The sequence below is a fragment of the Silurus aristotelis genome (genome assembly GCF_946808225.1).
Source record: "Silurus aristotelis genome assembly, chromosome: 26".
In the NCBI taxonomy this organism is placed as follows: domain Eukaryota; kingdom Metazoa; phylum Chordata; class Actinopteri; order Siluriformes; family Siluridae; genus Silurus; species Silurus aristotelis.
The window spans coordinates 1,551,690-1,565,300 of NC_139599.1; the positions used below are offsets into that span (position 1 = coordinate 1,551,690).

General features: G+C 38.9%; 1 protein-coding gene across 3 annotated transcripts in view; it reads left to right on the top strand.

Annotated features, from left to right (window-relative positions):
• brinp1 (bone morphogenetic protein/retinoic acid inducible neural-specific 1) overlaps nt 1-3,543 on the top strand; it is a 113,417-nt gene extending 109,874 nt beyond the window's left edge. For all 3 annotated transcript variants that reach the window (XM_083531293.1, XM_083531292.1, XM_083531294.1), the window contains one exon: nt 2,040-3,543. In XM_083531293.1, the coding sequence (XP_083387419.1) occupies nt 2,040-3,180 (1,141 nt within the window). In that variant the 3' untranslated portion in view covers nt 3,181-3,543. The remainder of the gene's footprint in view (nt 1-2,039) is intronic.
• Nucleotides 3,544-13,611: the final 10,068 nt, after the last annotated feature.

Here is a 13,611-nt window from a genome sequence, read left to right on the forward strand (position 1 = left end):
ACTCGACTCGAAGCTGCAATCCCATTATAATGAATATTAATTAAAAATAAACACACTAAAACATATTTATAACAAATATTTATTTATTTATTTATTTATTTATTTATTTATTTATTTATTTATTTATTTATTTATACATTAATGAGTTTGCACTTTACATGCCAAGCATTTTTTCCCCTTGTCTGATGTAATGTAGCTCTAAATGGATAAAAACTACACACACAAAAAAACCCCAGAAATATTTCTTACCCTTTCTTTCGTTTTCTTTTACGTACCATCCTCTCTCTTTCTCTCACTCCCTCTACCTTTCATTCTCTCACTCGTTCTCACTGTCAATACTCCTTGGCTTTCTTTCTTTCTTTTCTTCTCTCTCTCTCTCTCTCTCTCTCTCTCTCTCTCTCTCTCTCTATCTCTCTCTCTCCCTCTCTCTCTTTCTTTCTCAGTCTTTTTTTCCCTCTATTTCTACTTTTTTCTTTTTCCTTCTTCCTGTAATTCTCTTGCTTTCCCTCTCCTTTTATTTCATTTTCATTTTGTCTTTTTCTTCCTGTTGTTCTTTTAATCTCTCTCTCTCTTTCTCTCTCTCTCTCTTTCTCTCTCTCTCTCTCTCTCTCTCTCTCTCTCTCTCTCTCTCTCTCTCTCTCTCTCTCTCTCTCTCTCTCTCTCTCTCTCTCTCTCTGTGTCTCTTCCTCGCTCTCCTTTTTTATAACCAACACCAAAAAGCTGCCTGATTACCATCACTCCAATGTACTGTGACTGGAGAAAAACAAACAGCAATCGTTTCCAGTCCCGTTCCCTGTGGTGTACTGCGGCACAAAATAAATAATAATAGTGAAAATAAAAGCGGCAAGCTGCTCGCAAAATCACATATCTGAGCAAAAACCGAACGCGACATATTGTAGCCTACTGCTTCAAACCGCATAAATCCGACTTATTGCAAATAAATACAGAGAGCGACGATATTAAGCGTCACGAGCGCTCGCGTGAACCCGGTAGCATCCGACATTTAATCAGAGACGTGATCGGAAAAGCACCAAATTACATTCGGGTAGTGAAGATCTAGCTTTGTATTTCTTTTTTTGCCTAAAAGTTTGCAAAAGTTGGTGAAAGTCATAAAGCCGATCACCGTTCAGGCAGCGAGAAATGTTTGGCTGGTCTTTAGGTCACTGAAACCATGTGTGTGTGTGTGTGTGTGTGTGTGTGTGTGTGTGTGTGTGTGTGTGTGTGTGTGTGGCACCAGATGATGATGCTTGATACTATTGAAGTTTTGGAAATCTAAAACCCAGAACCAAAGCCATAGTCTCGCTGCAAAGAAATAAAAAAAACTCCTCTGCTTTGAAATAAATTCCACGGTTTTGTCGGATCCACAAACCTTTTCCTGACCCCGCAAGCTTTAACCTATAGAACCGAGGCTATTAATATTACATTAGACCCATATTAAATATGCAGCGCTTGAAGAATTCGTTTCTTTCCAGATCTTTGTCTCGTGAGGGTTTTGAGTATATGACTGAAGTCAGATTCGGAGAAATTCCAGCCCAATTAGCGCTACATAATCCCTTAAGCACAAATGACATTCGGATCTAATTATTCTACAGCAGACCGAAGAGGAAAGTAGACACTTTTTTTTTTTTCCGAATAAAGAATCTTTCCACCGTCACCTCGTGTGGCGTGTCCTCGGGCGATCGTTTTTTTTTTTTTTTTTTTTTTTTTTATCGGAGATGTCTGGAGGTCTTTCAGATTTGCACAGTGGTGAGGTCATCACTTTTCACCAACCGTAGTCTTGAGACGTGAAATCTTGCATTGCTCGTCCTGAATTGACGGAAAAAGGATGGATGGACGCCTGAGGGCAGGGAAAAAGAAAGGAATGTGATATTCATGGAGAAATGAAGTCTCTCTTTTGGCAGAGTATATTATCCATTTTACTGATTGGACTGTTTCGAGCCGTAGCGGGCCGTGCCGGTTACTTAATCCCCTGCAACAGCGAGTCTTGGCGCATTGTTAATGGTCCGTTTTATCCACTCGTCTTTTTTTTCTGCTTACAGATCTGTTCTGCAGTGGCTGAACCGGGTGCAGTCGTTCCTCTACTGCAATGAAAATGGCTTCTGGGGCACCTTCTTGGAGAGCCAGCGTACCTGCGTGTGCCACACAGGCATCACCCTGTGCCAGCGTCCGATCCCGTGCGTAATCGGCGGCAACAACAGCTGCGCCATGTGCAGCCTGGCTAATATCTCTCAATGCGGCTCGTGCAACAAGGGCTACAAGCTGTACCGCGGCCGCTGCGAGCCGCAAAACGTGGACTCGGAACGCAGCGAGCAGTTCATCAGCTTCGAGACGGATCTAGACTTTCAGGACCTGGAGCTGAAGTACCTGTTGCAGAAGATGGACTCCCGCTTGTTCATCCACACCACCTTCATCAGCAATGAGGTGCGCCTGGAGACCTTCTTCGACCCGCGCTGGCGCAAACGCATGTCCCTGACGCTGAAGAGTAACAAGAACCGCATGGACTACCTGCACATGATGGTGGGCTTGTCCATGAAGATTTGCCAGATGCGCAACAGCAGCATGGACCCCATGTTCTTTGTTTATGTCAACCCATTCAGTGGAAGCCACTCGGAAGGGTGGAGCATGCCATTCGGGGAACACGGATACCCTCGCTGGGAGAAGTTACGGCTCCAAAACTCGCAATGTTTCAACTGGACCCTGATGCTCGGCAACCGATGGAAAACCTTCTTCGAAACCGTCCACATCTACCTACGCAGTCGTGCCAAGGTGCCCACGGTCCTACGCAACGACACCGGCCATGGCCCTGTGGACCTCTCCGACCCCAACAAGCGACAGATCTACATCAAGATCTCCGACATCCAGGTGTTCGGCTACAGCTTACGCTTCAACTCCGACCTTCTCCGGAGTGCCGTCCAGCAAGTCAACCAGTCATACACGCAGGGGACGCAGTTTTACTCGTCCTCGTCCATCATGCTCCTGCTGCTGGACATCAGGGACAGGATTAACCGCCTGGCCCCTCCGGCGGCACCCGGGAAACCCCAGCTAGACCTTTTCTCCTGTATGCTCAAGCACCGACTGAAGCTTAACAACAGCGAGATGATTCGAGTCAATCATGCCCTGGACATGTACAATACCGAGATCTTGAAACAGTCGGACCACCTGACTACCAAACTCTGTTGAAAGTTCAGCGTTAAGGAACAAGTGAATTTACTTCAGAGATGACACAAAGGATTCTTTTTATTTTCCTTTCCTTTAGGATTTTTTTTTTGTTGCTTTTTTGATGTACTTATTAACAACTTTGTAAGTGTAATTGTTAAATAAGAAACAAAAGAATTACAGAGATAAAGCCTTTTAGTTCACTGCAGAAGAAAGAAAAAAAAATGAACATGACTGTACCATATTTGTCCGAGCATGTCTGTCACATCCAAATGGAGCATTAAAAGTAAAAAAAAAAAAAAAAAAAAAAAAAAAAAAAAAAAAAAAAGTACATACAGTATATAATATATAAATATATGAATAAATTCAACATCCAATGATGACAAAGAGGCCTTGATATTACTCAGAGGGAACAAAGGTCCATCTGAAACTGCCATTCTTTACCGCGTAACATGTTTTTAATAACCGATTAGTGATCCTTTCAATTTGACGACTTGCAACGTACGGAACGTTTTGCTAGTCTTAGCTTAGCCGTTGAAGGACGACAGGAAGTCGTTATCTGTACAGCGTTCCTGCATATTCTTTGCTCGATCATCCCTCTGAGTGTGCTTGGCATGATGTAAGGCAGTATAGAAAACATTCTCTCACTTAAAAACGATGTTTATAGCCTCCGTTTTGTTTGATGCTAATCACTGTTTGCTAGTCGCTCATGGCAAATTACAATTTTTTATTTTATTTATTTACATTTTTTTATTTTTTTCCCCTCTCATAACGAGCAAAAGCTGAACCTGAATCATATGGATTTTTTTTTATGACATTTTTTTCCCCTGGACCTGATTATACCAAGTATACGTGCTCTAAAGGTGAACAATCGATTCTAACACACACACACACACACACACACACACACACACACACACAAAGTAAAAAAAAAATCAGCCTGTAACTGCTGACATGTTCAGAATTGTTTTAATTATTACTTTTTTTTTATTATATTATGATTGCGATTGTTTTCGAGTGCTGAGGTCGATTTCGATTTCGAGTCCGTTACACGTGCAAGAGAAGACATAAAGCCATAATTCCCAGGGGAATGAAAAATAAAGATAGGCTTGTACACATTTATTTTGAGAATGAATTCCTATACATGAGTTTGTATAGTTTTTGCTTTTTTCTTTCTATAAAAAAAAAAAAAATAAATAGTCGTCCTCACTCGGATAGGAATACGACGAAGATGACGGAGTGCTGCTGCGTATTCCTGAAACCAGATGTAGAGTCTGTGTAAATGTTCATGTTGTGTTCAGGTTCGTAATCGAATAATGTATAATGTGCGCTTCTTTCTTTCTTTCTTTCTTTCTTTCTTTCTTTCTTTCTTTCTTTCTTTCTTTCTTTCTTTCTTTCTTTCTTTCTTTCTTTCTTTTTTTTTTGGAAAATGTTCCCTTTTTGTGTATTTGTAGTCGAGATTCTGTCCAATTGATCCCCATGTCATCCTGAGGATTCAGATTATTATTATTATTATTATTATTATTATTATTATTATTATTATTATTATTATTATTATTATTTTTAGCATTCAGTCTTATTAAGTGCCTGCTACCTATCCCTTTAACCATTTTCCAAAAGGTTTCATTGCATTTTATTTGCATAAACTACTCCTTTCCCCCGATCTCGTCTTTTTTTTTTTTTTTTTTGGTCCATCAGCACTGAAAAAGGGCAGACAGGAAGTTCGGTTCATCCTCGCTGTATTTTGCATGTATTTAAAGGAGCCTTGAGTCTCCTCCTTCGCGGAAAACACTTAAGATGTATATTAAATATGTAAATAGCTGCATTGCCTTGTTATAGCCATACAAATCGAAAGCTTTTCCTAGGTACACCGCTTTTTTTTTTTTTTTTTTTTTTTTACAGACACGGCAACTCGAGCACAAGATAACGGAAGGATCGCGAGCCCCCCAACCCCCCCGGTTAATTTATATTTTTTCTTGCGCAGGATGAAGAAGATGAAAAATAACAAGAGAAATCACCAGCCGGTGCCGAACGCCACCCGAATCCTAACACCCTCCTCCCACCTCCCCGTCCGTCCCCCACCTCCCGCCGCATACAAGCACATGCGCTGTCCTTTCTTACGCCTTTTACAGAACGACATGTGGGACTCGGGTCGTGCCGTCCGGTACGTCTGATGATGGGTCTGATTGGCAAACAGCTTTCACTACCTTGTCTGTGTAATTTCTGCTGTTCTGTTGGGAAAAAAAGAGGGAAAAAAATATAATCAGCTTTCTTCAAATGAATGTTTCATATAATAATCTATTTCTCATTAAAAATGCTATATTTAATAAGAAGAGCCGTGCTTGTCTCTACCACTTCCCAGCAAGGTTTTCATTGATTGATTGATTGATTGATTGATTGATTGATTGCCTTCTCTTTAATTGAATTGATTCTATTTGGGTCCTTATTAGTGCTCTTGAGTCCTACACTCACTCCTCCTGCATCCAATCGGACGGTAGTGGGCTTTTACATCATACTTTTAATATAATATATATATATATATATATATATATATATATATATATATATACATTATTCATGAAGAAGTGATAGTTGAGTGGTTAAAGCCTTAGACTTTGCATCTGTAGGTCATGAGTTCAAATCCCAGCCACACAATACTGGCACTTCTGGGCCCCGAAACAAGGCCCTGAATCCTCGACAGCTCAGTTGTAAGCACTCTGGAGAAGGGCGCCTGCACAAATACCATAAATGTAAATGCATTAGATTTCCGATCAGATGGTTGTAGGTTTAAATCCCACCCACACCAAGCTGCCACTGCTGGGCACCTTGAGCACCTTGAGCTCAACCCCCACAGCTGCTGAGTTGTATGAATGAGATAAATGTAAGATGCTCTGGATAAGGGCATCAACCAAATGCCATGCATGTCAATGTGAATGCATTAGGCTTTAGATCTTAAGGTCATGAGTTCAAATTCCAGCCACACTGACCTGTCTCTTCTGGGCCCCTAAGCAAGGCCCTTAACCCCAAAACTGCTCACTTGTATGAATGAGGAACTAAATGTAAGTCGTTCTGAATAATGGTGTCTGCAAATTGACATAAATGTAAATGAATCAGAGAAAATTATTTCTATTCTGTTTTTTACTCTGCTTCGGTGAATGATGGTCAATAATATAAACAGAATTCAAATAGATGTTGGTGTAGATATTTATTTAAAATAAGGACAAACGAATCAAAATCATGAGAACACGATCACAAAACAATATATACACAATGTTTCTGCATCACCAAGGTCTGTTTTTCATGGGATGCAGTGGATGATCTCCTGCTATAGAGCTCCAACCCTATTGAACACCTTTGTGGTGAAGGTGAATGTTTACCTTAATCAGTATCTGACTTTACTTACACCCTTGTGGCTGAATGAATCTCACACAAATCTTCCAAAATCTAGTGGAACATCTTCCCAGAAGAGAGGAGGAGTGAAGTATATATATATATATATATATATATATATATGATGTTCTTGAGGATCTGAAGTTCAGAGAAGCTGAAGCTGTTTTCATCTGCGTCACTGTTGCGTTTGTTCTCCTCAACCAGCTTCAGTCCAAACCATGGTTAATGCCATGAGTTACAGTCTACTGCAAATGAAGCAAGTGTGTGTGTGTGTGTGTGTGTGTGTGTGTGTGTGTGTGTGAGAAAACCACAGTCTGTCCACACCCAAACCTCCAGATCTCCTGCATGTGCCAGGTTGTAATTAGAGCACAGTAATAAATCACGCTGCTTTGTGTTTCATGGATGACGAGCGAAGCACAGAGTCGCCTGTGAGAGAATAAAATGTGTCCGTTTATCAATTTACAACATTGAACTTTCGTTTTTTTTTTCTTCCACAACCATGAAACAACCAAGTGAAACATAAAAACAAATACAATTCTAAAGCAGAAAATTGCTGTCATTGTTAAACGCATTCGTTTTTAAATATGGGCGGAGTTAAACTGTATCTATTATAAAGGGGCGTGGTTAATTAAATCAGCTCTTTTCATTTACTTAAAGAACAGAATGTAGTTATTCTACTAGCATCTGATTTATCACCCTTTTAAAAACTTCAGGTCTTTTTTTTTTTACTCTTTCTTCTTTTATTGTTTAGTAACGTCAAGGTTCAGCTCATTTCGGGAATATCAAATAGACAACAATAAACAATACGGCTAAACATGACACATATAGACAAAATTATACAAAGATTCAAAGGTGGGATTTAATGAAGTTCAAATACTGTTATTGTACTTAAGTTGATTTTTTTTTACTTTTTACTTTCACTCATTAAATTTTTTACACAAATATCTGTACTTTCTACTTCTTATATTTTCAAAAACAGACTCGTTACTTTAGTTTGAATCTATTTGGTGACATGATCAATATTTATTCTTTTCATTATGCACCGTTTTCATCGTCCTGTTTCCTGTCATTGCAATTCTTTTTCAATCCACTGGTGGATCACTTCCTGTCTCTCACACACCACAGACGTAGACTAGATTCTGAAGCTCACAGTGAGCAGGCAGAAGGCAGTAAGAAGTCTGGGGTTAACGTGGATGAGACAGAGGGAGTCAGTGATGAGAACATGACAGAACAGAGACATTCCTGATCACATGATCATCATCATCTTTTCTCTGCTTGTGTTCTATATGGTGGATCTTCAGTCTGGATACATTCATTAGAGAACAACATTTGGAAATATTTTGTATAAATATATTAATATGACGTGAGTTTCAGTTACCAGTGTGACACTAAAACAGGTAGTAATAATGGTGACTTTTTACATGTCAGAGCTCAAACTTCTTTACTTTAACCTAAACTTCAACTTTTACCAGATTTTTTTAAACATGATTATGAGTAAACCTGACCATAGGTGGACACCTGACTATAAGATTGGTATGTGCTGTTATATTGAGCTCCACTCTTCTTGGAAGATGTTCCAGTAGATTTTGTGAAGATTTGTGCTCATTCAGATACAAGGGTGTTAGTAAAGTCAGGTACTGATGTAGGTGAGAAGCTGAGGAGGTCTGGAGTGCGTTCAGCGTTCAGATTTATCCCAAAGTTGTTCAGGAGGGTTGGAGATCTATAACAGGAGATTTTCAGAAAGCAGATCTTCATGGAGCAGGTTTTGTGCACAGGGACATTGTCATGCTGAAACCGGTTTTGGGTCTCCTAGTTCAAGTGAAGTGAAAATGTCACGATCCAAGTCAGTAATATGTGGGGACAAAATAATATATGATCAAATTATTATAAATAAAACATAATTAAATGATATACTCCTTGTATTTTGGGAAACTTCAAATAAAATAATACAATTAATTATATTTTTTAAATACTATACCAAATGTTATTGAATATCAAAATATTGAATATCTATAAATGCTTATTATATTTACATGTCTATAATGAAATAATTTTATGTTCTCTCTAAAATCAGAGTCAGATTATCGTAAACAATGACTAGTGATGGGTTTTTAATACATATTTTTAAGATTTAGAGTGTTTATAAAAATAAAATCATCTCTAAAACAGGAATCGAGTACAATCAGTCCCACTGACGTTGCCTCTGCTCAATCCCCTTCCTCTGGCATGCTAACGCTAACGACGAGCTGCTCATTCTTCCAAATTCTTGCATAAATGTAAAAAAATAAATAAAATAAAAAATACAGAAAATGGTGTGAACTTTGTTCCAGGTTGTGTGGAGAAGAGTGAAAGGGAAATATGATTTTAATTTCCATCGCAGCGTGCTGGAATGAATTCATGCTCGGCTGGTAATAGACTCTGTTCCCCGGACGATGTGAATGTAAATGCGATGTGTGTTGCTGGTGCTGTTTCTCCTTCCCATGAACCATCCGTCTTCCTGTGGCACGACGGAATAGAGGAGGAAAAGATGGAGGGGGAAGGAATAATAAAAAAAAAAAATGTCATTTAAACATGGCGCGGAAACGGAAACTAATTAATCAATTTCCTGCTCACACACACACACACACACACACACACACACACACACACACACACACACACACACACACTCAAATTGTTCATTCCAATTAAACAGCAAAACACCAAATGGGTAAAGTGCTAGCAGTGGGCTAATGAGCAGAAGTTTACTTGTTCAAATCCCCGTCTCTAAAAGAGATTAAAAAAAAAATGCAAGGTGATAAAAACATTGTGAACGATGCTAGAAATTCGTAAACAGAGTGAAAAGTTAATTTTTAAAATATAAGGACTTTTAGAGGTTCATTTTCAGGGTCAATCACAATGATGGTGGAGGAGGAGTCTGGACAGACCTTTTATTTTTAATGGAGAAAACATTTGCATTTCAGTCCTTAGATGTTCTTCAGTATTGGATTCGATTTGATTGAACTTTATTGTCATTGTGCATGCTAGATCAGCTTTGGCTTTCCAATGTCAAGTGAAGTGAAAATTTAATGCTACTGCATCCATACAATTGTGTGCCTCCAACTTTGCGATAACAGTTTGGGGAAGAACCACGTGTGGTTGGGAAAGACTTAGGAACCTCATATGAATGGGATATATTTATATATTAGGGGTGCAGCAGTACACGTGTTCATACTGAAAGAGTTTTTCTAGAGTCAGCGCAGTGTCACTCTGCTTCTCGCTCCGTACCTGAAATAAGATTTGTTTTGCTCATGCAAGAAAATGCTAAAAAGTTCGTCATGCTTGCATTAGCCGCGAAAGAGGAAGTAGCTAGCGGCTAACGCTAGCGCTAAGGATTTTTTTGCGCTTTATGTACATCTTAAAAGGAGAGATTTTCCACATATCGAGGGAGTGAATGATGTTGAGCTAATTTATGAGTTGCTCAGGAGCTCCTGGTTTCACAGCTCCAAATGACTGTAGAAGACTGTAGTAAGGACATTACTCATCATCACACACTCTGGTGCTCCCAATATTTCTCACTCTCTGCTGTTTGTAATGTTTTAATAATTTATATTCACACTCTTGATGTCACCCTGATGACAATGGGTTTCGAGTCTGGTTCATCTCAAGGTTTCTTCTTCATACCGTCTAAGGAAGTTGTCACAGTTGCCCCCAGACTTGCTCATGGGGTATAAATACACATTAATTTAAATATAATTGAAGTTTGTTCTATAATTCTTACATTCAGTAAAGCAGCTTTGACACAATGTTCAGTGTTGAAAGTGTTTTAGAAAAAAAGATGAATTGAATTAAACTGAATAGTGGTTTTGTACGCTTTAGCATCCGATTGATGTGAAGAAACTGCTATCTTTTCTCATATTAACGATTATGATCATATTAAAAATCTTAATAATTAAATCTGGGTGATTAATAAGATAGTAACATGGTGAAATAATAAAAAGAAATAGCTACATATGTTTTTATATATATATATATATATATATATATATATATATACAGTGAGGAAAATAAGTATTTGAACACCCTGCTATTTTGCAAGTTCTCCCACTTAGAAATCATGGAGGGGTCTGAAATTGTCATCGTAGGTGCATGTCCACTGTGAGAGACATAATCTAAAAAATAAAAATCCAGAAATCACAATATATGATTTTTAAACTATTTATATGTATGATACAGCTGCAAATAAGTTTTTGAACACCTGTCTATCAGCTAGAATTCTGACCCTCAAAGACCTGTTAGTCTGCCTTTAAAATGTCCACCTCCACTACATTTATTATCCTAAATTAGATGCACCTGTTTGAGGTCGTTAGCTGCATAAAGACACCTGTCCACCCCATACAATCAGTAAGAATCCAACTACTAACATGGCCAAGACCAAAGAGCTGTCCAAAGACACTAGAGACAAAATTGTACACCTCCACAAGGCTGGAAAGGGCTACGGGGAAATTGCCAAGCAGCTTGGTGAAAAAAGGTCCACTGTTGGAGCAATCATTAGAAAATGGAAGAAGCTAAACATGACTGTCAATCTCCCTCGGACTGGGGCTCCATGCAAGATCTCACCACGTGGGGTCTCATTGATCCTAAGGAAGGTGAGAAATCAGCCCAGAACTACACGGGAGGAGCTGGTCAATGACCTGAAAAGAACTGGGACCACCGTTTCCAAGGTTACTGTTGGTAATACACTAAGATGTCATGGTTTGAAATCGTGCATGGCACGGAAGGTTCCCCTGCTTATACCAGCACATGAACAGGCACGTCTTAAGTTTGCCAATGACCATTTGGATGATCCAGAGAAGTCATGGGAGAAAGTCATGTGGTCAGATGAGACCAAAATAGAACTTTTGGGTCATAATTCCACTAAACGTGTTTGGAGGAAGAAGAATGATGAGTACCATCCCAAGAACACCATCCCTACTGTGAAGCATGGGGGTGGTAGCATCATGCTTTGGGGGTGTTTTTCTGCACATGGGACAGGGCGACTGCACTGTATTAAAGAGAGGATGACCGGGGCCATGTATTGCGAGATTTTGGGGAAAAACCTCCTTCCCTCAGTTAGAGCATTGAAGATGGGTCGAGGCTGGGTCTTCCAACATGACAATGACCCGAAGCACACATCCAGGATAACCAAGGAGTGGCTCTGTAAGAAGCATATTAAGGTTCTGGCGTGGCCTAGCCAGTCTCCAGACCTAAACCCAATAGAGAATCTTTGGAGGGAGCTCAAACTCCGTGTTTCTCAGCGACAGGCCAGAAACCTGACTGATCTAGAGAAGATCTGTGTGGAGGAGTGGGCCAAAATCCCTCCTGCAGTGTGTGCAAACCTGGTGAAAAACTACAGGAAACGTTTGACCTCTGTAATTGCAAACAAAGGCTCCTGTACCAAATATTAACATTGACTTTCTCAGGTGTTCAAATACTTATTTGCAGCTGTATCATACAAATAAATAGTTAAAAAATCATACATTGTAATTTCTGGATTTTTTTTTTTAGATTATGTCTCTCACAGTGGACATGCACCTACGATGACAATTTCAGACCCCTCCATGATTTCTAAGTGGGAGAACTTGCAAAATAGCAGAGTGTTCAAATACTTATTTTCCTCATTGTATATATATATATATATGTGTGTGTGTGTGTGTGTGTGTGTGTGTGTGTGTGTGTGTGTGTGTGTGTGTGTGTGTGCACTTGTTAGCAGAAGTGAATTTCCTCTTTCTGTTTGTTAACTTCAGGATACACGGCCGCGTGTAAACAAATCCTCGCTCACCAAATCTCACCTTGCACTCGACACGACATCTATCTGTGTCAGCTTGTGCAAAACTAACAAACGCCACGACGGAGTTTTTCTGCAGGATTTGGAGAAGGAACGAAAGGAAATCAGGGTTTTTATTTCAGCTCTGTAAACAAGATGCGGCTTCTGTGATTCGAAAGCACACCTGCGCCAGGTTCGATTGAACATTATGCCGTGGAAAAGAACAAGCAGTCGAGTACCCACTGATTTCTAAACCTTTCCGTGTGTATACGTTTATATATATATATATATAAGTTTCACATTAATTGAAAAACTGGAACCATGTTGGAAGGAGTCTCCAGTGCCAACGAATTTCACTGTAAAATAAAAAAAAATTCATTATGGAAGGAGTCTCCAGTTCCAGTGGATATCAGTGTGTTGAAAAAGAACATGGATGGAGTCTCAAGTTCTATCAGATATCAATATTACCAAAAAATCAATAAAAAGGTGCCTTCAGATGAAATGGATTAAATGAAAGTGCCAGCAGATATTAATGTAAAAAAAAACAAAACAAAAAAAAAACAAAGAAGAAAAAAAAAAGAACCCTAATGAAAGGAGTCTCCATTGATTTTAAATAAAAAATATATAACCTTTATGGTCTCCAGTGCCAGCAGTTGTATATTTACATTTATGGCATTTGGCAGATGCCCTTATCCAGAGCAATTTAGTGCACAATTATCTCAATTATACAACCAAACAGCTATGGGTTTAAGGGCCTTTCTCAGGGGCCCAGGAGCGGCAGCCTGGTGCAACTCATGACCTTTGGATCCAAAGTCCAATGCCTTAACAACTTACCTGCCATTTTATCAACGCAAACAAAGAACCATGATGTAAGGAGTCTCCAGTTCCAGGAAAAGGCAATCAATAATAATAAAAAAGCTACTATTGATAAAAAGATCTTTTTTTTTTTTTTTTGCTTTTTTTTTTGCTTTTAATATAAAAAAGAACGAAGGCATTGTCATTTTTGCTCTTCAATAGCAATAAAACATTTTTGTGTTATAAAAAATAAACATGTAACTTACACAAACCACAAACCATTGACGTTGTGAAATTGGAATTAAAAAGGTTTGAAATAAACCCAGTGTTTAACCGTAACTAATGTTTATTTTCATCGGAATAAATCCAAACAATTCCCCACCAGATCCACTTGATGATTCAGTTGCTCCAAAAATATCCAACTCTAATTTTATGAGCCGTTTTTGAAACATCATTTCTTTTTTAGCTTTCCACATGTGCTGTTT